Source organism: Cynocephalus volans, chromosome 12 (genome assembly GCF_027409185.1).
Source record: "Cynocephalus volans isolate mCynVol1 chromosome 12, mCynVol1.pri, whole genome shotgun sequence".
NCBI lineage: Eukaryota > Metazoa > Chordata > Mammalia > Dermoptera > Cynocephalidae > Cynocephalus > Cynocephalus volans.
In genome coordinates this window covers 68,752,089-68,777,927 of record NC_084471.1, presented here as the reverse complement: position 1 = coordinate 68,777,927, position 25,839 = coordinate 68,752,089, and the positions used below count along the sequence as shown (strand labels likewise).

The window sequence follows — 25,839 nt, the reverse complement described above, 5'->3', positions numbered from 1 at the left end:
GTCGCTGAATAGAGGCACCACCAAGAACAAAGCCCTCCCCAGATGTGTTCCTTGGACTTCCCAGCCTCTGAAACTGTAAGCAATAAATATTGTTTCTTTACAAAGTACCCAGTTCCAGGTATTTTGTCTCAGCAATAGAGACGGATTAATACAGATGGTGATGTGCCCTTGCCTGGCAGTCACTCCCTCAGCATGGATCACGTGAGGGGCAGTGGAGGGCAGCTGTGAGACCAGGCTCTGTATGGATAAAAGTAGTGAAGAGAAGGGGTGGTTGGCCCCTGTGACTTATGGCCCATTAGGGACAGTCTTCACAGCTAGTCTGGGCTCATCTAAGCAAAACTATTCATTCTCTCATGACCTCCTAGAGCCATATACTGAACTGCAGGGGCTGTCCAGCCACAGTGAGGCTGGAGACTCACTTAGCAGCTTGGATGAGATGCCAAACCCCTCTAGAGGCAAAACCCATCCTGATCTGGGGGTATTCTTGACTCAGATGAGCACTGGTGGTGGTTAGGGGTGGGTGGTATTGATTACACACATACATGGTCTAAGACTCTGGAAAAAATGAGATTTATCCTCTAGTATTCAAGTTACAAAGAAAATTATAGTTAACTTCCACAAGAGACTTTCCTTGGCTGCCATGAACTCTTTTGGGATGTTGTCCTTTCCCCCAGGATCTTGCTATCTGGTTTACTGTTTAATTTGCTTCTTTTAAGAAGGCCTCAGTACTGGAGTAAGGGGCAGACGAGAAAGAAAAACAGCATTCCTTTCCTCCTCATTTTTCTCCAGAGTTGCCTGCTTGCTTGGGCAGTGGGATTTTCCAGGCTGCAAATTCTCTCAATCAATACTTTTTGTTGGGGACATTGCCATAGACAGAGATTAGATTAAAATCTGGGAGGATGGCCTTATTTACTAAATTCCCGGCCTGCTGCAGACCCAGCACAACTTCAGGACAGGGAGAGTTCACTGTTTCTTCCTTCCAACATGAATTGCAAAAGAAAAGGTTCTGCTTTAGTGCAATTTTTCCCCCAAAGGAGCCAGGGAGAGATGGGAGAGGAGATCACATGTGCTCGCCCCAGGCCTATGGGAACCTTCTGATCTTGAGATCAGAGCAGACATAGAGTGTGACCTTCTGAGCAGCACATCATGCTTTTCTGAACTTTATCTCCTGGGTCCTTTCAGAGGGACAATGTGCCTGCAGGCAAAGTGTGTGTGGGGGGGGTGGAGGCAGTGTGAAGCTGTGGTTCCACTGGATGAGTTGTCCTACTTGCCACACTAACACAAAGGAGGAAAGGAGAAGAGAGAAGGGAAAGAGAACGCCATAGAAAACAAGAGCTAAGGGCCAATGGGCCTTAGGAGCTGCCCCAAAGACGGGGAGTTTCTGGTTCCCAGCTAGAATTCACCCTTCAGAAACCATGTTAGCAAAGTGCTTCTCTAAGTGACACCACAAATCTCCTCCTTTGGCATGACCAGCCCGGAGCCTGACACTCTCACATGGCACCTCGGGCTCCACGTGGTGTGAGATACGTGGGGGAGAGGAGGGAGGCATTGACGCACATGCACACAGTGGAGTCTCATGACCAAGGGCAAGCACAGCTACATGTGGCCAAATGACAGGAGGTGCTGTCACGGCAGTGGCTGCAACTGGGCACCCAGAGAAAAGTACAAAGTGCTGGAACACACGGCTGGGGGCCGAGTCTTAAGGGATCTGAAAGACGTTCAGCTTGCTGGTGTTCTTGAGCGTCTGGCGCCGATTGCAGAACCAGACCCGCACGACCTCACGATCATAGTTGAGCTCCTTAGCAATCTCGGTGATCTCCTGGCCTGTGGGCAGCGGGTTCTTCTCAAAGTAGGCGTTGAGAGCCTCTATGGCCTGGGGGGTGAAGGAGGTGCGGCGTTTGCGTTTCTTGGAGGGCTCACCTCCCACAAACTCCATCAGGTTCTGTTGGCCTTCCTGGTTCCGGAGTTCAGCCTCATTCAGCCACTTCTCCAGCACTGGTTTCAGCTTCTGGGCACTCTTGGGTGTGATGTCCAGCTTCTCAAACCTGCAGGCAATCCATATCCAGGAAGGGACAGTGAGAGTGACTCAGTCTCTCCAGCACCCCCCACACCTGGATATAAGCACCATCCTCAAGGGGCTGCCACTCTCAGGGCTCCTGAGATTGTACCCAGTGTTCCCCTCTCCGCCTCCTCCAAGACCCCACTAGCTCAGGCAAATCCAGGCTCCTCAGATTCTCCAGTACCCCAGCTCCTAAAGGGGACCATTCCCATGGCTTCAGCTCAGACAGTAGTGTGATGAGAGCAGTGCAACTGCTCTGTGAGCAACCTTTCAAGAAATGTTACCGAAATGAGTGAAGTCCTTTGAGGAGTCTTCTTGAGAGGCCTCCAGATACCATGGTTCATGAGTGCCACCCTCCTCCAGTTGCGCTCTCATAACTGACAGCATCACTAATGAGCCAGGCTACTCTACCTGGCCAAGGCTGCATGTGACAACAGAATTCCCAACCTGGCATTGCCCGCACTCTAACAGTCACATTAGTCTAACCTATGGAGCTTGCAGGCAGGTGAAAGCTTTCAGCCACTGCTGAGCTATGCACTTCTTGTTTGAAACCCTCTGCTACCCCTCCTTTAGTACTGGCACCAAAACCAGTTTGTAAGCTGCACAAAGAAAAGTCAGCTATATCACTTTACAGTCATGTATTACAAGAGGGGGAGATGGGAGCAGGATGGGGTATGGTGGGTTATAGTTGGGCCAAGACAGAAATGAAGTTCCCACTTTAGTGACTAAGTTACAGGGCTTATTCCTGTCCTGCTAGTATTCCTGAATGGATTGGGGTCTTAGGTTCCCCAAAGAAGACTATGTAAATGTTCAGGATTAGAAGATAAACTTCAGAGGCCCCAGAAGGACTGACTGGGTCAGTCTTTGGTTATTCCAGGTTTTCATGTCTACCCTTAGGACAATCTTCCCTATCTGGAAGAAGGCAGGAGTAAGGGAGAACTTGGAAAGGGGCTGGATGTCCGGGTTCCCACAAATGCCCAGTGTCACCATGCACCCAAGAAGGTTCTAATTTTGTCCAGTGCAGCCTTACTCACCGGCAAATGGCTGACTGGCTGTAGGCTGGACCTTCCGTAGCAGTCAGAGCCTGACCCACCTGGGTCTGTGTGAGGCCTAGTGAGAGCCGCCGAATCTTAAAGTTCTTGGCAAACTCCCGGATCTCTTCTAAGTTGATCCCATCCTCATCCAGACTTGGAGTATGCGGCTCTGGGCCAGAGGGAGAGAGCAGGGATGAGGGTGTAAGATGAGAATCATCACTGCTTATCTGGCCCACTGGTCTGGACTGGCACAGAAGTGAGGGATGAGCACATCTAGCAAAAAGCTCTTGTACCTTTAAGACCCTCATCACTCCTGCCCCCAAGACAAGCAAGACTTGGGGGAAGAGGGCCTGGATCAATCTATCTGAGGTTAAGGGTCTATTTTCAAGTTCTTCCAGCTCTAACTGCTGACCCTTCCCCATTCTCCCTACTCCTGGCCCCAAGTACATCTGTTGGCCATCCACATTCCTTAAATACTGGGCTAGGGACCACAGCAGAGATGGCCAATGGCTTGTGCTCTCAGAGAACAGCCGGCTAAGCAGCCTCCACTATCATCATGCCCAGAATCCAGCTCAACAGGAGTGGGAATAAGAAAGCCATCCCCTCGCATTGGGCCTCTGCCCTTCCCCTTTGGACTCCAGGAAGTTTATTAAGGAAAGCAGCATCTGAAAATGTTGGGGTGCCCAAATACATGCCTCCTTCCCTTCTCTGCACTTCTCCTCCAGGAGCCACTTACTGGACACCAACTGGCTGACAGTAGGGGTCTCTGAGCAGGTAATTGGGATGGGAGCAGAGGCAGATGGCTTGGCCACTGGAGCTGGGCTGGCGATGACCACAGCAGGCTGGGGCACAGCTGGTGTGGGCTGGATGGGCTGCACCTGTGAGAAAAGAGATAACAGACTCTGCTGCCCCTGCCTGGCTCAGGGAGTTGGAATCCCTGGGTGGACCAGAGGCAGGGCAAAAATGGGCATGAATCCTTACTCACCCAGGACACTTCCCACTGTGCCCTATCAAAAGCCAAGACTAGAATGAAAGCTACTTAACACCCACCCAACCATAATGACCTCCTTAAATAAACATAGCAACAAGCCCCACCAAGCTGGAGCTTCACAGCCACCTGTGATAACGGCATGTGAGAGGCTCAGAACGGTTCAGTACACTTAGTCAAAACCCCAACAAGTGCCTAGCCTTGGGATAACTGCTCTTAAAACTCTGCCCTCAAAGGAGAAACCTAAACCTGATTCTAGAGCCTCCCCAAATGTCCGTGAATAGGAAACTGGTAGATGACTCTCGAGCCTCCCTACGATGAAATCCTGTGCAGCCATTCAAAATAATAAGGTAAAAAGGTTAAAAAAGAAAAGATAAGAAAATAATAATAAGGTGTATCTCTTAACTACTCTGAGCTCTGAGTCATAGCACTAAGTGAAAAAAGTTAGGTGAAAAACAGTTTTTATCGAATAATGCCATTAAAAAATAAATATGAATTTCTAGGGAAAAAATCTTTAAGTACATAAAGCAAATTGTCAACAGAAGTCACCTTGGGGGCCGAGCCCGTGGCGCACTTGGTAGGGTGCTGCGCTGGGAGCGCGGTGACGCTCCCGCCGCGGGTTCGGATCCTATATAGGACTGACCGGTGCACTCACTGGCTGAGTGCCGGTCACGAAAACGACAAAAAAAAAAAAAAAAAAAAGAAGTCACCTTGGGAGCTGGCTGGTTAGCTCAAATGGTTAGAGCACGGTGTTATAACACCAACGTCAAGGGTTCAGATATGGATCCCTGTACTGGCCAGCCACCAAAAAGAAATAAAATAAATAAAAATTTAAAAATAAACAAAAAAATCCAAACCCTTGAACTTGCTGTTATAACACTATGCTCTAACCAACTGAGCTAACTGGCCAGCCTGTTGGAATTTTTATAAAAATCTTATATCATATTTGTAATCAGGAGAAACTATAAATATATGAAATTAGTATTTTTTAGTATGATTTTTTTAAAAACGCTTTCTAGGAAATGGAGGTTTCTCCAGGATGGTCCTGATCTTTGGATTCTACATCCTGGTAGCTCTCAAGTCTATTCCTTTTTTATCCCAAGGAACTTTGCCTTAATTCTGAGCCCCTTATCTCTTGCTAGAGTTGTTTAAACTGCCTCCTAACTGGTGACAAGATTCAAGTCTCACCACAGCCCGGTTCTTGGTTCCACCTGGATAACTGAGGGATTTTTAATGCACAACTGATCAGCCATTTTCTTGCTAAAACCCTTCAACAGTTCCCCACTACCTAATAACAATAGTAACGATAACTACTGTTTTTCAAGTGCTTTCTGTGTATCACAGTGTTAATTGCCCAGGTGTAATACATCTTTTAGCAGTCATAAGCCTCTGAAGTTGGTTCTCTTATAGTCCTTATTTTACAGATAGGGCTAAGAGGCTATTTACAAAGCTTGGAAGCAGAGAACATTTGAGAACCACTGGCCTCAATATCATCTGGGAACTTAGAAATGTAAATTCTTGGGCCTCACTCCAGACCTACCGAATAAGAAACTCTGAGGTGGGGCCCAGAATATTCTGTCCACCAAGCCTCTAGGCAATTCTGATGCACCAGTTTGAGAACTACTGCTCTATCACACAACTCTTGTTGCAGTCCCCTAAAGGTGGAACACTCTCACTTCCAACTTATCCCTTTAGATTAGTTCGCTGTCCCTTCTCTACGAAGCCCTGCCTATGCCCCATGTCTGTAGAGAGCTCCCAAAGCACCTTATTTCTGCTCCTATCATAGTTTTACCATCACACTGACTCGTAATTGTCTCTAATACTGAGCTACCTAAGGCTAGAAGGACACCTTATTCATCTTTGTGTCTTCAGCAGTCAGACTATAGTAGGCACTCAAAAAATACTCCTCGAATGAACAAATAAATGAATAATGAAAGCCACAGTGCAGGGTGGAGGGGTGGAGGGGTGAAGTGGGAGGGGTGCAGAATTAAACACCCAGGGCTTTTCCAGAAGTTTGTTCACTCTTGAGCTGACCCAAGCCCAGTCTACTTTGGCCACCACCTCCCTGACCTTCTTAGAATGGCACTGGCCTCTGAGGACACATACAGCTGTTTCTGGCATGTGCAGGTAAGGGGCCGGGAGTGCTATTCCCTGGGCAGCACATGTGTGGACTCAAGTGGGCCCTGTACTCCGGGACCTCCCCTCCCTTTGGGGAGGTGCCCTGCTCTGCCAGGAGTTCCAGAATATTTTATCCTGCCTGGCAGTCTGGAGGGAAGCCACCCGGGACAGACAGCATTGCCTGACCTCCCACCCCCACTCCCAGTCCCACCCCCAGCCCTGGTACCTCACTCTTAGCAGGGGACTCAGGCGTGCTTGGCTTCCGGACAGCCACGGGCGGAGGCAGGGGGCTGCTGGCCAGGGTTGCAATCACCTGGCCCTGGGCATTCAACAACAGTTGGGGGGTCACGGCCTGGACCTGCAGGCTTTGGGCTGGTGCTGGGGCCGCCACACTAGCTGAGTTCACTACCCATGGAAGTGTTCCAATAACCTGGGAGGAAATAAGCCAGGGACCCCAGGTGTGAGGGCAATGTCCAGCTCCACCCCCACCCCCAATCCCCACACTAGCAGGGAAAGAAACTATGTTGAACAAATCACTTAACCCCTCTGGCCTCAGCTTCCTAATCAATAAAATGAGGCATTCACACTCCAAGGGCTGCTTCCTTTATTCTACTCCTGGGGCTGTGGTGGAGCAGGGCCAGTCTGGATGTGAATCAGAGAAACCCAGATGTAAATCCCTGTTCTGCCACATTTTAGCTGTGTGGCTTAATTTTTCTGAACCTTAGCCTTCCCTTCTGTAAAACGGGAATAAATATCTCCATCTAATAGATCCATGCTCAAAACGAAGTGAGATAATGTATGAGAAAGCATCTAGCACAAAGCCTGGCCATAAAGCGGGTGCTCCATAAATGAAATCCCCCAACTAAGGGGAGCGCCTGTAGGACAGGGTGGTGGCTATGCTCCTGCCCAGCCTCAGAATCAACAGAGCTGCCACACTGGAAATGCTAACAGCAGCCTGACACCCTGTTCTAGCTTTCTGTGACTCCCAGCCCAAGTCCTGGTCCCCTCCTGGCCAGCTTTTCCATAGCCCCCACCCCTCAGCCCTGGGGTTGACCACTTGCCTGTCCCTGAGCATTGGTGAGGATCTGACTGCTGATCCCCTGCATGCTGGGAATGGCGTTGGTAATGACTGGAGTTGTAGTGAGGGAGCCCAGGATCTGGGTCTGTCCCCCGAGGGAAGCAGCACTGATCTGTGGGTGGAGGAAGAGCCTTGCTCAGAGGCCAAGTGGCGAGAAGAGCCCCAGGCAGAGGGAAGAGGGCTGAGGGCATTGGGGTGGGCAGATGTGAATGTGGGCTGCAAGCCCATGTCCACCAGCTGAATAGTTTCCAGGGCTAGGGGATGCAGGGGGGCAGCAGAGAAGGGTGGGGCCACAGTCATGGAACAGTAACTCTGGTTAATCTTTCAGGCCAGGCCTGGGAGGTAGTAGTAACAGACTGGAGAGGCTGATGTGATCCTGGTCACATCTAACAGCTCCCACTGCCAAGCTAGGAGCTACACTGGACGGACACCCACACAGAGCTGTAAGCCTCTAGCTGCACCTTAGTGACAGCGTACAAGTTTGCAACCCCCAGGCATCATCCCACCCTCCAAGGCTGGTCCAGTGGTTCAGGTTCTGGAGAATTTGCCCAGCCCCCTTGGCAGAGGTTGTCTACTTTTTTCTGGGATGGATGGGCTGGCAGCTGCAAGGAGAAGGCCTCGGAGGGAGCCCATCTCTGCTGATGTGTTGGAAAAGGGCTCAGGGGGCTGGTCCTCCCTTGTGGGAAGGCTGTTTCACCCTTGGCTCAATATTCAGTCCATCCCTGGTCAGCCCTGGGTGAGGGCAGCAGCTTACGATTCCTGGGCTAAATGCGAAGCCTGCAGTCTGGACGGTGATCTGTGGGGGGGTGTCCACCGGCTTGGGGGTGGGGGCAGCAGCGGTGGCAGCAGTGGGCTGCGGTAGGATGGCAGGCGTGGTCTGTAGCAGTGGCTGGGTCTGGAACAGCGTCTGGGGCTGGGCTGGTGGCCGGGGCTGGGCAGGCGAGAAGGCCTGTACTGGTGGGGCAGCTTGTACAGATGCCGGGAGAGCAGTATTCAGCACAGCAGCTGCTATGGAGCAAGGCAGAGACAGAGGGGCTCAAGTGCCTAGCCACAGCCCGCAGCGGCTCCAATCCCATGGGTTCTGGCACAAGAATGAGAAGGGGTTGGGGCAGTGGGCATGGGGGCAGACAGCCGTGATTCCCTCGATCCTTGAAGGGCTGGCACGTGCCAACATCTCTCATCCCCCCTCCCTTGGGCCAGGAGATGTGTAGGTTCAAGTGCCAGATGCTGAATCTTCTTGCAGTCCTCAGGAGGCTGGTCATGGGATGAATTCTGGCATGGGGGGAAGAGGGGCACTCTCAGACAGTTGGCTGAAGTAAGAAGGGCGTGCTGGGCCGGCAAGGTGTCATGGTCTAGAGTCCGAGGTGGAGCAGCGGCTCTGTGGCTGAGTGCCTGGGACACCAGATCCAGACTCCCAGGCTGTTGCACTGGGTGGGCCACCGGTTCTAGTCCAACATGGCAAGCACACGTGCAGGGGTGGTGGTGAAGGGTAGTGGGGGGCCTGGTGCAGTCCTGGGGAGAGCTGCTGTTACCTTGGAGACCAGCTAAAGGTGGCTTGAAAATTCCTCCCGTAGGAGAAGCAGCGGTCAGTCCTGGGAGGGCAGCCACGGTTGCTGTAGGAATTGTCCACACGGCCAGCCCCTGCTGACCAGCCACTTGACCTGCAATACTGATGGGGATAAGAAGAGGTTGAGTAACTGCCCCTGCTGGAACCATAACTCCTGTCAGAACTGTGGCTAAGTTTTCCTGAGTCAAGACCTGCAAAAGCAAACAAGATTTCAAAAAGAAAAGAAAAAATAAAAAATCAACATTGACAGCGCAAACACTGGGTCTCTGAGACCCAGTTAAGCACAAACAAAGCATTCTGAGGGCAGTGGGAAAAGCTGCACGAGGGTGGGGAAAAGCCAAGCCCTAGCTGGAGGCCCAATCCTGAGGGTGTACCTGGACTGGACTATCCTGCCTTCAGAAAAGTTGCCCAAATCAGGACAGGGCCTGGCCCTGATCACAGGATGGAAAAGGGTGCACAGACCTCTTCCACTACACTCCGCTGCCTCCCAAGCCTTCCCTGGGCCCTTGCCCACAGGACTAGTGCTTTGTGGCCAGGGAACAGGGGATAGAGGCAGTGGAACCAAGTGGTCAAGGGTCTCAGAGGCCTCCAAAAAGCTCTGCTGAAGGATACTCTTGACTGGATGCCTTGGAAATCAGTGCCTGTAGCAAAAGGTCACAGGGAGCTCTGCATGCCTGCAAAAGTCCTGTAGGCAGCTTCTCACTGTGCTGGGGCTGCCCCCTGGCTCTAAATGAGGACCCTCTGAACAGCCATTAACTCTTCCAGTCATCCACTGCAGAGACTGACAAAGGTATTCATTCATTTAATCATCAGATAAACAGACACTGTGGCAGCATGAAAGAGCTAATGTAATTTCTACAGTCCTTGCTGGACCCAAGGAGATTACCCAGCAAATGAAGATTCTCTTTTCCAAATGAGCCTTATCTGGGACAGGCGAGAGGCTAGGGGTGCCTAGTAGGAGATGCCCTCCCTCAAGCCACAGCCCCTTCCCTGTCCTGCCTCATGAAGTTCCCAGATCCCACAGCTATCCCATGCTGGCTGTCACATGCCTCGCTCCTGCCCACTGCCCTCTGTCCAGCTCCCCAGGTGGCCCTTACCTGAGGGGCAGCTTGTACAGCCAGTGGTGTCAGGGTCTGCGATGCCTGAGGCTGGCTTGGGGCTTGGCTGAAGGTGGCAATGGCAGGGGCAGGGCTTGGAGGGATCCCTGAGAGTGACTTCACTTCACATGGCATTGAGAGAAAAAAGGACAAGGAGTGAGCCTGATGTGAGTGCAGGGGCCACAGGAGTAGAATATCTCATCTGCAGCCTGAAGTGGTAGTCGTCATCCCCACATTGCAATTCTGTATAACCAAAAACCAATTGCTGGCCTTCCCTGGCCCCCAAGGCAGCTTCCCAAATGCTACTGGTAGTGAGACTAGGAGGATGGAGAGCCCTGTGCCAGATTTGGAAGGCAAACCACCCTCTCCCCACGTCTAGATGAAGAAAATGCAGGCCTGTGCACAGTTGGGTATCAACCCCTCATTTCCTGCCTCTGTAGGATACTATGACCTGTCATATAATCAGTAGAGGGGCCTGAAGCAAGCATGTGTCAGGGAGAAGGAGCTAGAATTGATGGGAGCAGCTATTCTTGATTCATCCAGCAACTGAATCATTGTTAACCCCACCTTCAGGCTGCTTTTTGAATACAGGTGCTGGCTTGGGGAAGGGGCTGGGGTTCCTGCAGTGCAAAGTCCTAGAAGCAACAGTCCCTGAAAATTGGACCTGTCTTTGCCACACTGTAGGATCACAGAGGCTCTCCAGGCCAGCCAGCTCTTCTCTGCCATTCCCTGAGCCTGAAGTTAAGATGAGAAGTTTCTATGAGCTTCCAAAGGAACTTCCCATGAACTGGAGTTTTTCTCCTCCTCTTGCTACTGTGGCCTATTCAGGTACTGGGGTGCCCCCACCAGGAAACCTCTTCACAGTCACACAACAATGAGAAGAAGGGCTATTATTTAATACATGGTGAGACATTAGCAGGAGTCTAGGTATCGGTGATGGATGTTGGACCAGATCAGTGGTTTCTTAATTCATACTGGCTGGGTATATATTCCTAGGCCCTAATCTAGGTCTAGTGAGCCAGAATGTCCAGGAGTGGAGGCCAAGTAACCTCTCCTCTCTCTCTCCTTTTCTTTAAAGCTCCCTTGTGAGCACACAGACAAGAGTGAGAACCACTGAATCAGGTCACCTTAAGGATTCCGTTCAATACTGCGGTCCCAGCCTGTGTTTTAATTGGGAAAGGCATCAACCTACCTCAGGACTATACTGTTCACAGCATATAATAATACACTCATATAGTTTAAGGAATTAAAGAGACAAGCACACAACAACAAAGGCCTTATAAAATAGTAAAAGAAAATGAAATTGCAGGTTTATCTTTTCTGCAGAGGGAAGATACATTTCTAACTATTGAAAAAAAGATCAGAGAAGATAAGGGTAATCTGAATACACACATGAAAGTTTAAAAAACACTTTGTTGGACAAAATGTAATGAAACACAAAAAGGGAAGTGAGAAAATGGGAATGTGACAAACATACATGATAAAAGCTTACCATCTAAAGAAACGAAATATTAATTTTATTAGGGTATATTTTCAAAATAGGATCATAGGGTCCAAAGGTTTACATACATTTAGGACATACATTTGTAACTTCCTGCTAGAGTGCTTTACAAAAAGACTAAACCAATTCACACAACCATCAACAATGTACCTGTTTCTCCACAGTGGTATCCAATTTAGGTTTTATCTCTGCTTATTTTCTGGCTTAACAGGCACGTAGTACCTTAAAGTCAATTACTTTTCCTCTCATTGATAGCAAGATTTTGTATTTTTCCATGTGATGACTTTCTCCTATGTTAACAATTAATATCTCTTCAAAAGGAATTTTAGTGGACTACACCACGAAGAAAAAAAAAAATATATTTTTTGGTGGGTGGCCACTATGGGGATCTGAACCCATGACCTTGGTGTTATAAGGCTGAGCTCTAACCAACTGAGCTAACCGGCTGGCCCAAGAAAAAAAATTTTTGAGGACCAACACAGACATTCAAAGCAGCAGTTTATAAGAATGAAAACCCAGACTATTTGACAATGGCCACAACCAGAAGCAAGTGTGTAAATTTATGTCAACAAAGGAAATGGGCATATAAAATAATATGGTGGTAAGTTTCATACTACATTATCTACCCTTGGAGGCCCCAACTATAAAAAGATGTGTGACAAGGTTTGGATAGTAATTTAGAGTGACACAAATCACTAGATTCTTTTTTCATCCTGAAAAAGTTTTCTATTACTTAGTTTTGTTTTCTTTTAATAAGAGGAAACCCTTCTTAATATTGTATACCTAGAAAAGTCCCACCAACCTAAGCTGGCAGCTCCTTAGGTGGTACCATCCTTACCTGCTTGATGATGACTGAGATTCCTTTGCAAAGAAGTCTTTTGTGAAAGGCTTAACTATACAAACCTCTGGAAGAAGATGCACGCTACCATAAACACCCATGCTAAGGTGCAAATAATTGATTTAGGATCCATCTTAGTGAGCAGGTTTGGATAAGGAGCAGAATTAAGGCACCAGAAGAAATGAGATATGGAAGATGGATAAAAGGGTATCAAGACACTGCAGGTAAACCTGAGAAACCTCCCGAATTTTCTGAACAGGGGCTCCACCCCTGCAATGGCTATGCTGAATGGAAAGGGTGGCAGAGATATACAGTCCTTGTCTCCCCTGCCTGCTCTCCAGTGTACTGCCTCCTGGAGAAGGTGAGGACCCATCCTAGCCTCAACATGGCAGCAAAGCATTTCCAGGCTAGGGAAAAATGGTTCTGTCTCTTTTCATTTCTTTATTCAAAAGGGAAAAAGTAACTCAGGTTACTAGGGTCCCAAAGAATCTGCATGCTAATTTTCAGGTAGAGCAAGTAACGCGAGGTTGTGCCGTTTTCTTGTTAAGGAGCTGCTGTTTCTCTGAAGTTTGTCTGTTCTCATTTGCTCTCTTCTTGGCCCAGCTGCCCCCCGCCCCGGACCCCCCCCCCAGTCTAAGGAAGGGGTAAAGTACAACAGAAGGTAAGGGGAGACGAATCGTGGTGTTGTAGGGGAACAGGTAGGAGACCCAAGGCAAAAGGAGATGACTACTCTGCAAGGTGTTACTGAGGAAAGTCAGGGGAAATGAGCCCCATGGCCAGAGAGCAGAGCCTGATACCATAGCCCGGCCTCTCAAGCAGCCCTGGCTGTCTCACAGGTGCACTGCGGAAGAATTAAGCTCATGCCCTAAGGTCATCGTTGGAGAAGGACAGCACCTATAAACCTGCTCGGAGGAAGGAGCACGGATTCTGCAAGGTCCTACCTAATCTGTATCCTTAGATTGAAGTAGGTAAGATTCCCTCCCAGCCTCAGCTCTTGGGACCTCCCAGCTCTACTACAAAAAGGACTGAGTTGGAAAGGCTGGCAGGATCCTAAAGGTCCAGTCCTCTCTGCATTGGGTCTGAGAGTCTGGTTGAGATCTAGGAACCCTCTGGGGTTGATTCAGCCCTCTAAGCTGAGCCCTGCCAATCTCCTCCCATCTCATCCTGACCCATGCTAGTTTAGGCCTGGAGGTGACTGAAACTAGAACTAAAGTTCCAGGAACAAGGAGTGCAGAGTAGCCCTGGCAGTTGGCCAGAAGTACAGGCTGTGGCCAGAGGCTGTCCAGTGGAGAGGAAGACAAGACCCTGAAGCCACCTGGGCCCCAGGGCCTCATGCTGGCTCTCCACAGAAGGCACAGAAGACCATAGAAGGTACTCAGATGGAGCAATACCAGATGGGAGCAATGGCCTCATACCAGTTGCCTCTGCAGAGGGGTCTGGGTTGACTGTCCCAGCTACACCAGCAGGTTCACTGGCTTCAGCAGGGCCTCCGCTCTGGGAACCCTCAGCGGCCACACCCTCCAGTCCTTTGCCCTCCTCCTCAGCAGGGAGCTGGGCATCCACTCCAACTTCCAGCACTCGGATGGTCTCATGGCCTGACATCACGATGACCTGAAAGCAGAGGATGGTGACACTGCTGGGGGTGGAGCTAGTATAGCCCTTGGGGCCAGAGGTCTAGGCATGGTTGCAGGAGAGATGAGAGGGCAGTTCAAGATGTAGATAGAACTCCTGTCCAGAGGACTGTGTTGCTCTGTAAGAATTCCAGAGCCGGGGGCAGGCTGCAGCTCCCTGATTCCAGAGAAAGAGCTGCTAGAAGAAAGGTCCTGGTGACAGGGAAAAAGGCCTGACACAAGCTGGAAAAAGTCCCACAGAGCCAAACCTCTTGGAGATTATTTCTATTTGCCCCTCTCTTGGACTCAGTGCAAAGAGTGGTAAATGGCCTATCCCACATCCTTGCAAGGCTGTCCTCTTGGCTGCTAGGATATTGGAGTGTGGCTGTGTGGACTCCTAACATAGTACCCACAGCTTAAGAGGGGCCAGGAAATAAATCTCTCTTCACTTCCCTTGAAATAATGAGGAAGTTCCCCAAAGATAAAGGGGTGGAAAGTGAGTGCTCCATGATGCTAAGTAAGTTTTTAAGCTCATGATTCCCTTATTTCCAAAACTCTGGGGTAAAGGACCAGGACTTCCTTGCAAACTAACTTGGCCTAAAACAAGGGTCAGGAATCCTGAAGATGCAGCCTCTCCATCCACACCCAGCCCTGCTCCTGGACTGAAGCTTTGTATACCACAGGCCTACAGCTCAAGTCAAGCCATCTGCTGTGGGCATGCTCAGACTTCAAAGGGACCCTTCATGCACAAGCAATGCAGGCAGACCCTGAGCCACCTCAGAACACTTGGTCTTTCCCCCTGCTCAAACACCCTGCACTCAGCTCTTTACCCCAGCACTGACATGCTGCCAATTGGGCCTTCAAGAATCAGAGACAGAGAAACTCTGTATATTAAGAGCTTTGTGTCATTAAAAGCTTTGTGTCAGGCTTCCCCTGCACTTGGCCTGTGCCTGAAACCACTCCCACAGCACTCTCCTTAAGCCTGAAAAGGATCTAGCCAGAGATTGTGCTGGAAATCGTGACAATGTGACACATCAGGAGAGGACAAGTGAAATAAATTCCCCAAAACAGTCCCTTTTCTGACTCAAACTTGACCTATGCGGGATTTCAATTACATTTTAAGAGATGTTAATCTTTTTCCTTGTTTTTAAAATTACATAAGTAATAAACATCTATTGCAGAAAAATTGGAAAATATTAGCAGGAAGAAAAAATAAAGAGTAAATTACCTGATGTCTATCCCTTTCCCCATGTAAACTTATACAGATTTGTACATTTTAATTTCACTTTTTAAAGTCACAGCTTAAATCCCCAAACTCAATGCCTGAGGCAACTACCTCTGGACAGGTGAAGTGACCATGAACTTTGGTAAGAAACTGACAGTGAAGGGTTCTGTGGAATCTTCCTTCCTTGCCCACACTTCTCAGTTCATCACCTTCACCACCCCCCACCTCTTCCCATCCCAGAAGATACCTGCTCATTGACAGTCAGAGATGACTCTGACCCAGCTCCAGGATCCATGGTCACTTGTCAGGGTGGGTGGGGGCCGGCCCACACCTAGCGCATCCTGGGCGAGATGGGATTGGAAAAGCAAAAGCTGATGTGACACAGTAATACAATTTCCATACCATCTAGAAAAATCAGAAATGGAATGACAAGAGGACAGAGAAGCTAGGTTCTCCCAAATATCTGCAGAAGTAAAGGAAACAGGATTCCAAGAATGTTAAAACTGAAGTCTCTCACTTCCTACAGCATCCCAGGAGAACCCACACTCAGGAGGAACCAGGAACATCAGTGTTTAGGATGACAAAAGGAAAGAGAGGGCCAGATATCTGTCCCTGGGGGTTCCCCAGTCCAACAGGAGAGAACACACCCAGCAGAACCCAAGGTGAATCTGACTCAGACATTCAGAACGTCAGACACAGGTGAGGAGCACTCTGGGTATCGGAGTGCATCTCAGAGAAGTCTGGACAGACTTCCTGGAAGAGAAGGTAAAGACATAAATTAAAACAGTAGTCTCAAACTTTGATATGCATGAACATTCATTACCTAGAGCAATTATTAAAAATGCAGATCCTTAGACGTTTCCCCTAACTACCCTCAGAGAGTCAGTTTCAGTGGGTGGGTCTCACAGAATTAGCTCTCAGGTGATTCTGTGGCAGTGGCCCAAGGACCATAACGGCCTGTAATACAGAAGGCAGGACACCCCAGACGGTGGCACAGCCTGCACGTGCAATGAGGAGTGCGCGAGGCCCATGTGAGGACAGGTTGTCTGGCTAGAGTCACAAACCACATAGTCGCAAGAAACAGAGGAAGTAAAGGGGACAAATAGGTTTAGACACTTACACATGAGAAGGCAATTAACATTTGAATGCCTACTGTGCGCTAAGCGTTATATGTAACACTAATTGATGTATTACTCATGCCAACTCTTGGGGGCTGGGGAGGCATTATTATCACCATGTTACAAATGAGAAAACTAAGCTCCAATAGGTGTTTTTAGATTCTTCATCTTTCCCTTCTTTTACTCTTCCTCCCCTAGGTTTGTCGGTGTTGGTTTTTACTGGGGTAAAATTCTGTTGTCTGAATGTTTGTGTCCCCCTCGAATTCATATATTGAAATCCTAACCCCCAAGGTGATGGTATTAGGAGGTGGGGCCTCTGGGAGGTGATTAGGTCACAAAGAGCCCTCATGAATGGGATTAGTGATTTTACAAATGAGGTTTGAGGACACAGCAGGAAGGCATTGTCTATGAGGAATGGGCCTCACCAGACACCGATGCCTTGATCTTGGACTTCCCAGCCTCCAGTGCTGTAAGAAATACATTTCTGTCGTTTATAAGCTATTCAGTTTACAGTATTTTGTTACAGCAGCCCAAATGGACTAAGACAAATTCACATAACATAAAATTCACCATTTTAACCATTTTAAAGTGCACAATTCAGGGCTGGCCTGTGGCTCACTTGGGGGAACATGGTGTTGATAACACCAAGGTCAAGGATTCAGATCCCTGCACTGGCCAGCTGCCAAAAAATAAATAAATGATTGAATAAAGTGCACAATTCAGTGGAATTTACTACATTCACAGTGTTGTGCAACCATCGCCACTATCTAGTTCCATCAACCCAAAAGGAAACTCCATATCTACTAGTAGTCACTCTCCTTCCACTACCACCTCCCAGCCCCTGGCAACCACTAATATGCTTTCTCTCTCTGTTGGAGTGAGTAGGACTGAAGCCATCTTGGGACCTAAAACTGCCTGGGCTGAGGTGGGGATAAGGGGGGATTTTTAATAGGACAGTTTTTTTTCTCTCTACTCTTTCTTCCCACCCCTGACTTTCTTATCTTGCTTGCTAAATAGGAAAACAAGGCTGAGAAGCTAATCAGTACTTTGCAAAGGTAACAGTTCTTTCCTTGAGACTTACAGAATTTTGAGAAGTAATCAAGGCCAAATGACTGGAAGCTAACTCTGGGTACCAGCCAAGTCAACCAAAGCTCTGCAAAGCAAAATTATGCAAGACTATAGAAAACATGATTCTACTCAGGAGCAAATCAAAATCTTGCAGAGTCCTGAGATAACAATGAAAATGAGAACAGAAACCAGGCAAGGCCTTGGCAAGACCTTGTACCTGATTCATAGACATGGACCCCTTGTAGCTTACAACTCCTTCTCTCCTGCTTTTTGCTTCCCATGTTCCATTCCCTCAGCCCCCTCTTTAAAAACCCCTCAGTAAACCTGAGTCTTTGAGATGGCTTTAGCCTGGCCATTATCCTTCAGGTTTACCGGGGAGATGGGATAGCCCACTATCTCCTTCAGCTGAACACATCTGCTTTCCCAACACCAACCATTTGACTTCTGAGTCTTTTTTTCTTTCCTTCCCGAGGGAGCAGGCAGCTGGACCTGAGTTCAGTAACATCTCTGGATTTGCCTATTCTGGATATTTCATATAAATGGAATCATATAATATGTGGTCTTCTGTGGCTGGCTTCTTTTACTTAACACAATGTTTTCAAGGTTCACGCATGTTGTTCATCCATATTATTCATGGCTGAATAACAATATTAGTCATGGCTGAATAATATTCTGTTGTATGGACATATTGTTTATCCATCCATTAGCTGATGGATATTTGGGTTGTTTCTACCTTTTGGTTTTTGAGAATAGTGCATCTATGAATATGTGTGCACAATTTGTTTGAACACCTGTTTTTAATTCTTTTGAAAAATATCTAGAAGTGGAGCTGCAGGATCACCCTTGGAGTTTTAGCATGTTTATCCCTTGGCAGAATGTCCCCTGGTCAACTGGGCAAAGAGAACCACAAGGTTTCTTCCCTCCTCTTCCTTCCCTAGCCCCTCTGGAATGGAGGTCAAGGGGAGGACAAATAATTCAAGACACCTAGCAATTTGAAAAAAAAGTAAATAAGCCTTCTTTTCAGGTAGATCAAGAGGTACAGGAGGGGCAGAGGAATTTGCTGGAAGAACTGGTGAGCATCTGCCTACCTCACTAGGGCTCTAGTCTCATTCCTGGTCTAGTCTCATTCTAGTCTCATCCCCTCAGATTTTGTACATGGGAGTCTCCCATGAGTTTTTCAGAGAACTTGGCAATTTATCACCATTTCTAGATGAGAATTGGGATAAGCTATGAAAGTTGTTTCTAGAGAAGTCAATTAGCAAGTTATTTGCAAATTCAAATAAGAGGCAGAGACAAAATTGAAAGGAAAGTTGTGCAAGGTGAATTTGGATCCTTGGCCAGCTGCCAGGGGAAAAAAAATGGAGTCCTTATAGCTTGATACATACATTTCTTGGGGAAAAGAATTTTCCGATTCCAAAGAAGGCCATTAGGCAGCAGGCAGCAGTAGCCAGTCATTGCAGGGCAATGAGGAATCTGCTCTAGAGGGGCTCAAAGCCTGCTCATAGTCCTGTTGTGGCCTCTAGTTCCTTGCTGCCAAACATGCCCACTGACAGGGAGTGGCTAATTAAGCAGGGGCAAGTGTCTACTTTGTAGCTGTGTTAGTAGGAAGATTCAAGTAGCAAATAAGGCTTAGGTGATTCTAATATCCCTTCCACCCTTGAGATTCTATGATCTTATGAAGACCTGGGTCCTTTGAGTCAAGGGCAAGGTCAGTCCTGGGTCAGATCCTCCGGCCATGCCTAGGACCACCCTAATGCACCAACCAGACTTCAGCTCACCAAAAATCCAGGCAGAGCAGGGCAAAGACCTCCCTTGTCTCAGACCCTGCATCCCTCTTGTCTTTGTCTTTCTTAGTCTTACCTTTAAATGGCTCCTATCAGAGACATATATATAATAGCAACACCTCTCTAATAAGTAAACACTCAGCATTTTGACTCTGAGCTATGTCCTGTGTGTTCCCTTGTTTGGTATCCATGCGTACTTTCTCCTGGTCCTGCTCCCATCCCCTTGCTAGGAACTTTCCACATTTTTCCAAGTCTCAGACTGTGGCTTGGTTTCACTGATGGTCATCTTGTTTGCTTTTTGACATTTCCCCAATGTCTAGGGTAAACAGCACATCTGGATGGCCTCCTTTAAGCCCATGATGCTATGCAGTGTCTACAGCCAATGGCCAGGGAGGAGAAACAATCAGCTGTCTGTGTCAAGAGTAGGGGCTCCTGTCCCCACTCCAGCAGCAGAAGCCCAATATCTAAATAGATCACAGTAGACCCGCTCTTGTTAAGGCCGGGGTTGGAGCCAGAGCCCACCCAGAGCCTCCTCCTTTGCCTTCTTTCTTCAGCGAGTTGAATTTGAAAAACATATTAATCAGAACTGGCAAGGCATCCTGGTTGGCTGTCAGATGGATCACTTATCCCTTGCTTTTCTGTGGTAATATCGAAAAACCCGAGCAACTGCAGCGGGAGAATGAACTGTGGGTGCTGAGGCATTTGCTCACAGCCAGGAAATCCAGAGAGGTCCAGAGCTATCCATGACTTCGGTGGAGAGGAATGAGCTAGAGGATCTGGTTCTACCTCCCATTCTCCTCTGGAACTGCTTTGGGTTTAGGGCAACATTCCAAGATACTCAGGAGCACTGTGGAATCCAAAACAAATCAGAACTCCCTAGAAAAGCCTGAGATCCTTTTAGATCCTTTTAGAAGTCCTGAAATGCCTCATCCTTCATTTATTCAGCACATATTTCAGTGACTATTATGTGCTGGGCATTGAGAATACAGTGCAGCAAAAGGCCCGTGGCTTACCTGGGAGAGTGCGGTGCTGATAACACCAAGGCCAAGGGTTCGGATCCCTATATAGGGATGGCCGGTTAGCTCACTTGGGAGAGCGTGGTGCTGACAACACCTAGTCAAGGGTTAGGATCCCCTTACCGGTCATCTTAAAAAAACAAAACAAAACAAAACACATTTCCTAACTTTGTCAAGAAGCCCACAATCTGATGTGGGAGTTAAGAAAACGAAACAGTAACTACAAGACAGTATGTTTTAAGTGTCATGGTGGATGAATAGAAAGAGGTAAAGGATGTGAAGGAGGGATATCTAATGCAGTTTTGTGTAGTCCTTATTCCCAGGGAGGCATGTGTTTCAGACATTAGATTTTATGTAAGAAGAATCTTGTCCTATGTAGGAAAATGTAACTTGCAAAAAAAAAAAAGAAGCATAGGGCTGAGCCCGTGGCGCACTCGGTAGAGTGCTGCGCTAGCAGCGCGGCAACGCTCCCGCTGCGGGTTCGGATCCTATATAAGAATGACCGGTGCACTCCCTGGCTGAGCGCCGGTCACGAAAAAAAAAAAAAAAAAAAGGAAAATGTAACTTGCTTACGGGATTCAGACCTTTATCTCAGACCCATTTCTGTGGTTTTAATCACTCCCTTAACACTCAATGTGGTTGAGGCTTTCAAGGGGTAAAATATCTTCACATTATATAGTCATTTTTTGGGATGGAGATACTCTGTGTGAAGTAAGCAGACTTCAAGGAATGACTGGTTAAGCTGAATTTAAGAAAGTCACATTTGTTATGGGAAATCACCTTTCATATTTTTAATGTGACAATTTTCTCTGGCTAGGTATCTGTTGACATCAGCATCTCCATCTCTGCACTGTCATACTTAATCTGTGCACTCGCTTACCTGCTGCAGAGCTGACACTCAGCATGACCACAAGGAGAGTGCAGGAGACTGGTATGAATAGGTACCCGGGGCTGAGCTGAACGGTACGGACAACCCACTCTTCACTCCCTCCCTAAGTGGTCTCATCCAGTCTGACACCTCCCAAATCTAAATCTCTAGCTTGGACCTCATCCAACTTTAGACTCATGTCCAACTGCCCACGGATTGCTCGTATCATTTCACACAGAACATGTTCAAAATCAAACTCCTCATTTCCGTCCCAAACCCGCTCCACCTGCATGCAGTTTTCCCCATCTCAGCAAGTGGCAGCTTCATCCTTCCACAGAGGCTCAGGCCTTGCTGTCATCCTTGTCTTCTCTCTTATACCCCCCTTACTTCTTCAGCAAATCCTGTTGGCTCTACCTTCCAATATGCCCAGAACCCCCTCTTCTTACCACTACCACTCCGGTCCACACAGCTTTAATACATGGTGTGAAGAAACACCACACCCCTTCTGCACGCAAGTATTATCTGCCCTGTTCTTAAACTGCCAGACTCTAGGCAGGCCAACTCCTCTCTCAAGTTGTCATTGCCTGATGGATTTTCTGCATGTTCTACCACCTCTTTCTACTTCTGGCCACAGGACACAGATTTTCCATCGTACCTGCTGAAGAATACTAATCACTTATAGTTTATGGGGACCCAGACCTTTTACATATAGTATTGGGGTTAACAGCACACTACAGAGACAGACTGTCAGGTTCATAATCTCAGCTTTGATATCCACCAGCTGTGGGACTTTGGAAAAATGATTTAACTTTCCTCATCTGTAAAAATGGGACTAATAATAGCACCTACTTCATACGGCTATTGTGAGGACCGAATGAATTAACACATGTAAAAAGTTTACACGATGCCTGGCACACACAGTAAGTGCTCAGAAAGTGGTAAATATGGTAATTTGCGTTATGTTACTTCAATTATGTATTTCAATTTAGTGTAGCAATTAAGAACCTAAGTTCATCTCTCAGTTTCATCATTTCTTAGCTATGAAACCTTGGGCAAGGGCCCACCCTCTGTATGCCTCAGTTGCCAAATTTGAAATGGGGAGAGTATTATACAGTAAATTGTATAAGGGTCAATAAATGTTAACTGTTATTATTCATTTCTGACACCAGCCCCATGAGACACAGAGCTCAGTATTTAAATAAACAAATATTAAAGCTTGAGCAACTGTGTGACTCTCTACAGTTGGGCAGTTTACTATTTCTCTGTTGTCTCAAGGATAAAGCCTAGTAATAAGAGAGCTTACCTTGGAATTATTGTACAAAACACCAAGAACAATGACGTGGAATTAAGTACTGTTATCCCCATTTTATAGATGATACAGTTGATGATCAAAGAGAGATAAGGGTATAGGCTTCCAAGGAAAATCTAGATTCAAATATTAGCTTTGTCATAGAACAGCTGTGCGATCTTGGGCAACTGACTTAACCTCTCTGAACCTTAATTTCCTTGTCTTTAAAATAGTGATCAAACAGGCAGGCCTTATAGGGTTGTTATGATGATGATATGAGATCATGTAAGTGAAATGCTTAGCATGGCGCTTTTATCATGATCCTTATTTTTATTTATAGGGAAGTGGAGGTAGAGAGAGGTCAAGTGACTTGACCAAGGGCCCAACAGTCAGTGGCAGGTTCAAACTTCGAGGCCATATCCACCTCCCCCTTACCCCTGTCCTGCTGACACCACACAGAGCCTCCTCTCAGGAAATGAGGTGAAGGCTAATGGGGGCTTTCTAGCCTCCAAGGATCAAGACACCTTGGAAAATAGAGGCTCTCAGTTCTGCTCCAGACCCACCCCACCCCTAGACCCTGGATCCACAGGCAAAGATAAATGGCTTGGAAGTGTTGGCAGACCAGCTAGGCACATGCACAGGCCAGGAGAAAGGAAAAAGGAGTGGTGAAGTGGCAAAAAGACAGGGGAGTAGTGAACAACTTATTTCCCATTTTTCAACTTACAATTTGTAATCTTAGACATATGCAGTCAAACAGTAAAGACTAATTTATTTATTTATTTTTGGCAGCTGGCCGGTATGGTGATATGACAGGACTAGTTTGATAAGGACAGATTTAGATTTAGTTTCTTCTCTTGCCCCCTATTCTCTTGTATCCAAACTTGATTCATCCCAGAAAGGGTGAAGGGAGGGAGCACATGAAATGTGAAAAACAGGGCCGAGCCCGTGGCGCACTCGGGAGAGTGTGGCGCTGGGAGCGCAGCGACGCTCCCGCCGTGGGTTCAGATCCTATATAGGAATGGCTGGTGCACTCACTGGCTGAGTGCCGGTCACGAAAAAGACCAAAAAAAAAAAAAAAAGTGAAAAACAAAAAGTAGAGATGTTCCCACTGGACTGTCGGCTCCAAGAAGACAGGCACCATGTCTGCTTATCATCATAACCCTAGTGCCTAGCATAATACCTGGTACATAACAGGGGGTTAACGAATGCGGGCTGAAAACATCAATTAAGATATTAGGTCATATCATAGCCACAGCACTTAGCCTCCTCATATTTCCTACTTTCTCCCTTAAAACACACACCATATTTCAAATATTTTGCCCCCATTCCCAGTACTGAGGCTACTTAAAAATGATTTCAAAGATACTACTGCATCAGGTTCTGGAGAACCCTGACCACACTTACCCCTTCCTAAATTTCTGGTCCAGCTCCTCATTCCCAAGCCTTCCCTCCCTTGGCCAGTTTCTCCTGGGTCTCCCTCTTCGGTCTCACTGACCCTAATTTTGACACAGAACAAGGCAGTTAAGGCAGAAGACCCAGGCTGAGTACTGCTTCTATTGTATGTAATCCCCTCTACGCCTCAGTTTTCCTTATCTGTAAAATGGAGGTAAATTATAGTATTCACCTTAAGGGTTATTGTGAGGATTACATGGATAACATTTATGTAAGGTACTTAGAACAGGGCCTAGCATGCAGCAAACACTATATAAGTGTTTGTTATTATTTTTAACCAAAGTAAAGCATGCATATAAAATGTTTTAAATTTTAAACCATTATAAATATAAAAGATTACTATTGTAAGTTTATAGTGAGTAAATCTTGGGGAGGAGAATATGATCGTATCCCAGTTTCCTTCATAATGCTGAGAACCCTTAGAGGAGCAAATTCCTTCTGAGTTTGAACGCCAGGGAATATCTTCCACGAAGAGAAGAAAAGAAATAGCTCATCTCATACACACTCACACACCCACACAAACTCACTCTATGGTATTATCTTGTTTGTTTTCATGTTAATGATCTGCTTTGTGATCACTCCCAGAATGAGAACTCCACGACAGGAGAAGCTTTGTACAGAATCATACAGCGCATGGCCTTTGGCGGGTATTTTTGTTGAACCAATGAAGGCATTAATGAAGTTCTACAGCTGGTAAGCAAAGAAGTACCAGGTCATAGAAACATCACCCAGAGGACCAGGATTTCAATCAAAATAGAATATACTCATGGAACTATTCCTCAGAAGGCTGCGGCCAGTCGATGTTGGGTCCTTAGACTACCAAAATAAGGAGAGGAGAGATACATGTACATGAACAATTGAAGAACAGCACTTTACCTCTGGAACAAGGAATCAGGAGGAGTAGATGAAGCTAAAATCTCTGCAAAGAGCCTCCTTGGCCCAGGAAGTCTTCCTGACTGCTTTTATTTCCCCCTGCCCAGCAGCACAGGCTATTCTGTGAAGGTTTTAGGCTTTCCATCACATAGGACTGGGGGATCCCAACACTAAAGTGGAGGTTAGAAGGTATCCTGGGTCTCCCTTGGCCTTGCCAGGTGAGAACTCCCAGGGAGCACATATCGGGCCCATTATTATGACTATTTATTAATAATAATATTGTTATTAAATATTTATGAAGTGCTCCTGCTCTGCTCGATGGTGACCCTCCCACCACTTCCCCACCCTTCCAGCAACGCCCGGGTCCCTAACCCCGAGTCCCACCAGTCCTCCGTAGTGTGTTCTTTCGGGAGGAGAATTGTGACAGGTCGCTCAGGCCGCCCCAGCTGGCCCTAACCGCCGGGAACCCAGGCGTCCGGGCTGTCCTGCGAGGCTAGAATCCAATCCTGGTCGCCACCGGGTCTGTGTAGAGAGAGTCCCCTGTGGTCCGTACCCCACCTGGGCTCCAGGGGCAGAAACGGGGAGCAGCCAGTCCATGTTCCCCACCGTGTCCACCTGGCGGCCGCCCCCTCCCCTCCGGCTCCCAGGCGAGGGCGCGGCCCCTGGGGTCTCCGGCCCCAGCGGGCAGCCCGCAATGTCCCACTCCCGGAGCTCCCCGCCGTCCCGGCCCAGCATCCCGCCACCCCGGCCCCGCGGCTTTTTTCTCTTTATCATAAATATATAAATTATGCTAATTATGGGCATTGCATATTAACCAAATCCGAAACCTCCCCAGCCCGGCCCCCTCCCCCTCCGTGAAAACCCCTCCCCGCCCCGGACCCCGCTACTTACCGGAGCCCGAGCCTCCTTCGCCCCGGGTGCCCCGCGGCCACCGATTAGAGATTCATCTCATAGCCCGGGCCAGGGGGCCGGGGCTGGGGCCGGGGCGGCCGCCGCCCGCAGACAAAGAAGCCAGTGCGGCTTGGCTGGGCTGGGCTCGGCCCGGGAGCCGGTCGGGACCCGCCGCCGCCCCCGGGCCCCCAGCCCCGGCCGGGCAGAGGCGAAGGGGGCTCCGCGGGCAGCGCTGGGCGGAGGAAGACGGCCGGGAAGCGAGAAGGGGAAGCTGGGGTGGGGGGGCGGTCAGGTATAAATTTTTCTTCTTTTCCCCCTTCTATGCCCCCCCTTTTTCCTCCCCCCCCTTTTTTCCCTCCTGCTACT

The 25,839-nt window shown here is 48.0% G+C and overlaps 1 protein-coding gene across 2 annotated transcripts; it reads right to left on the bottom strand.

Annotated features, from left to right (window-relative positions):
* POU6F1 (POU class 6 homeobox 1) lies at positions 1-25,839 on the bottom strand. Of its 2 annotated transcripts, none has more exons than XM_063075854.1 (11): positions 25,474-25,839; positions 15,363-15,456; positions 13,696-13,891; positions 9,942-10,063; positions 8,810-9,035; positions 8,032-8,285; positions 7,261-7,389; positions 6,426-6,629; positions 3,830-3,971; positions 3,094-3,262; positions 1-2,045 (listed from the first exon to the last, which is right to left on the bottom strand). In XM_063075854.1, the coding sequence occupies exons 2-11, from the start codon at positions 15,408-15,410 to the stop codon at positions 1,700-1,702; spliced, it is 1,836 nt and encodes a 611-aa protein (XP_062931924.1). In that variant the 5' UTR covers positions 15,411-15,456; positions 25,474-25,839; the 3' UTR covers positions 1-1,699. The 2 variants fall into 2 exon arrangements, with proteins under 2 accessions (XP_062931924.1, XP_062931925.1); XM_063075855.1 differs by lacking the exon at positions 25,474-25,839 and adding an exon at positions 23,662-23,717.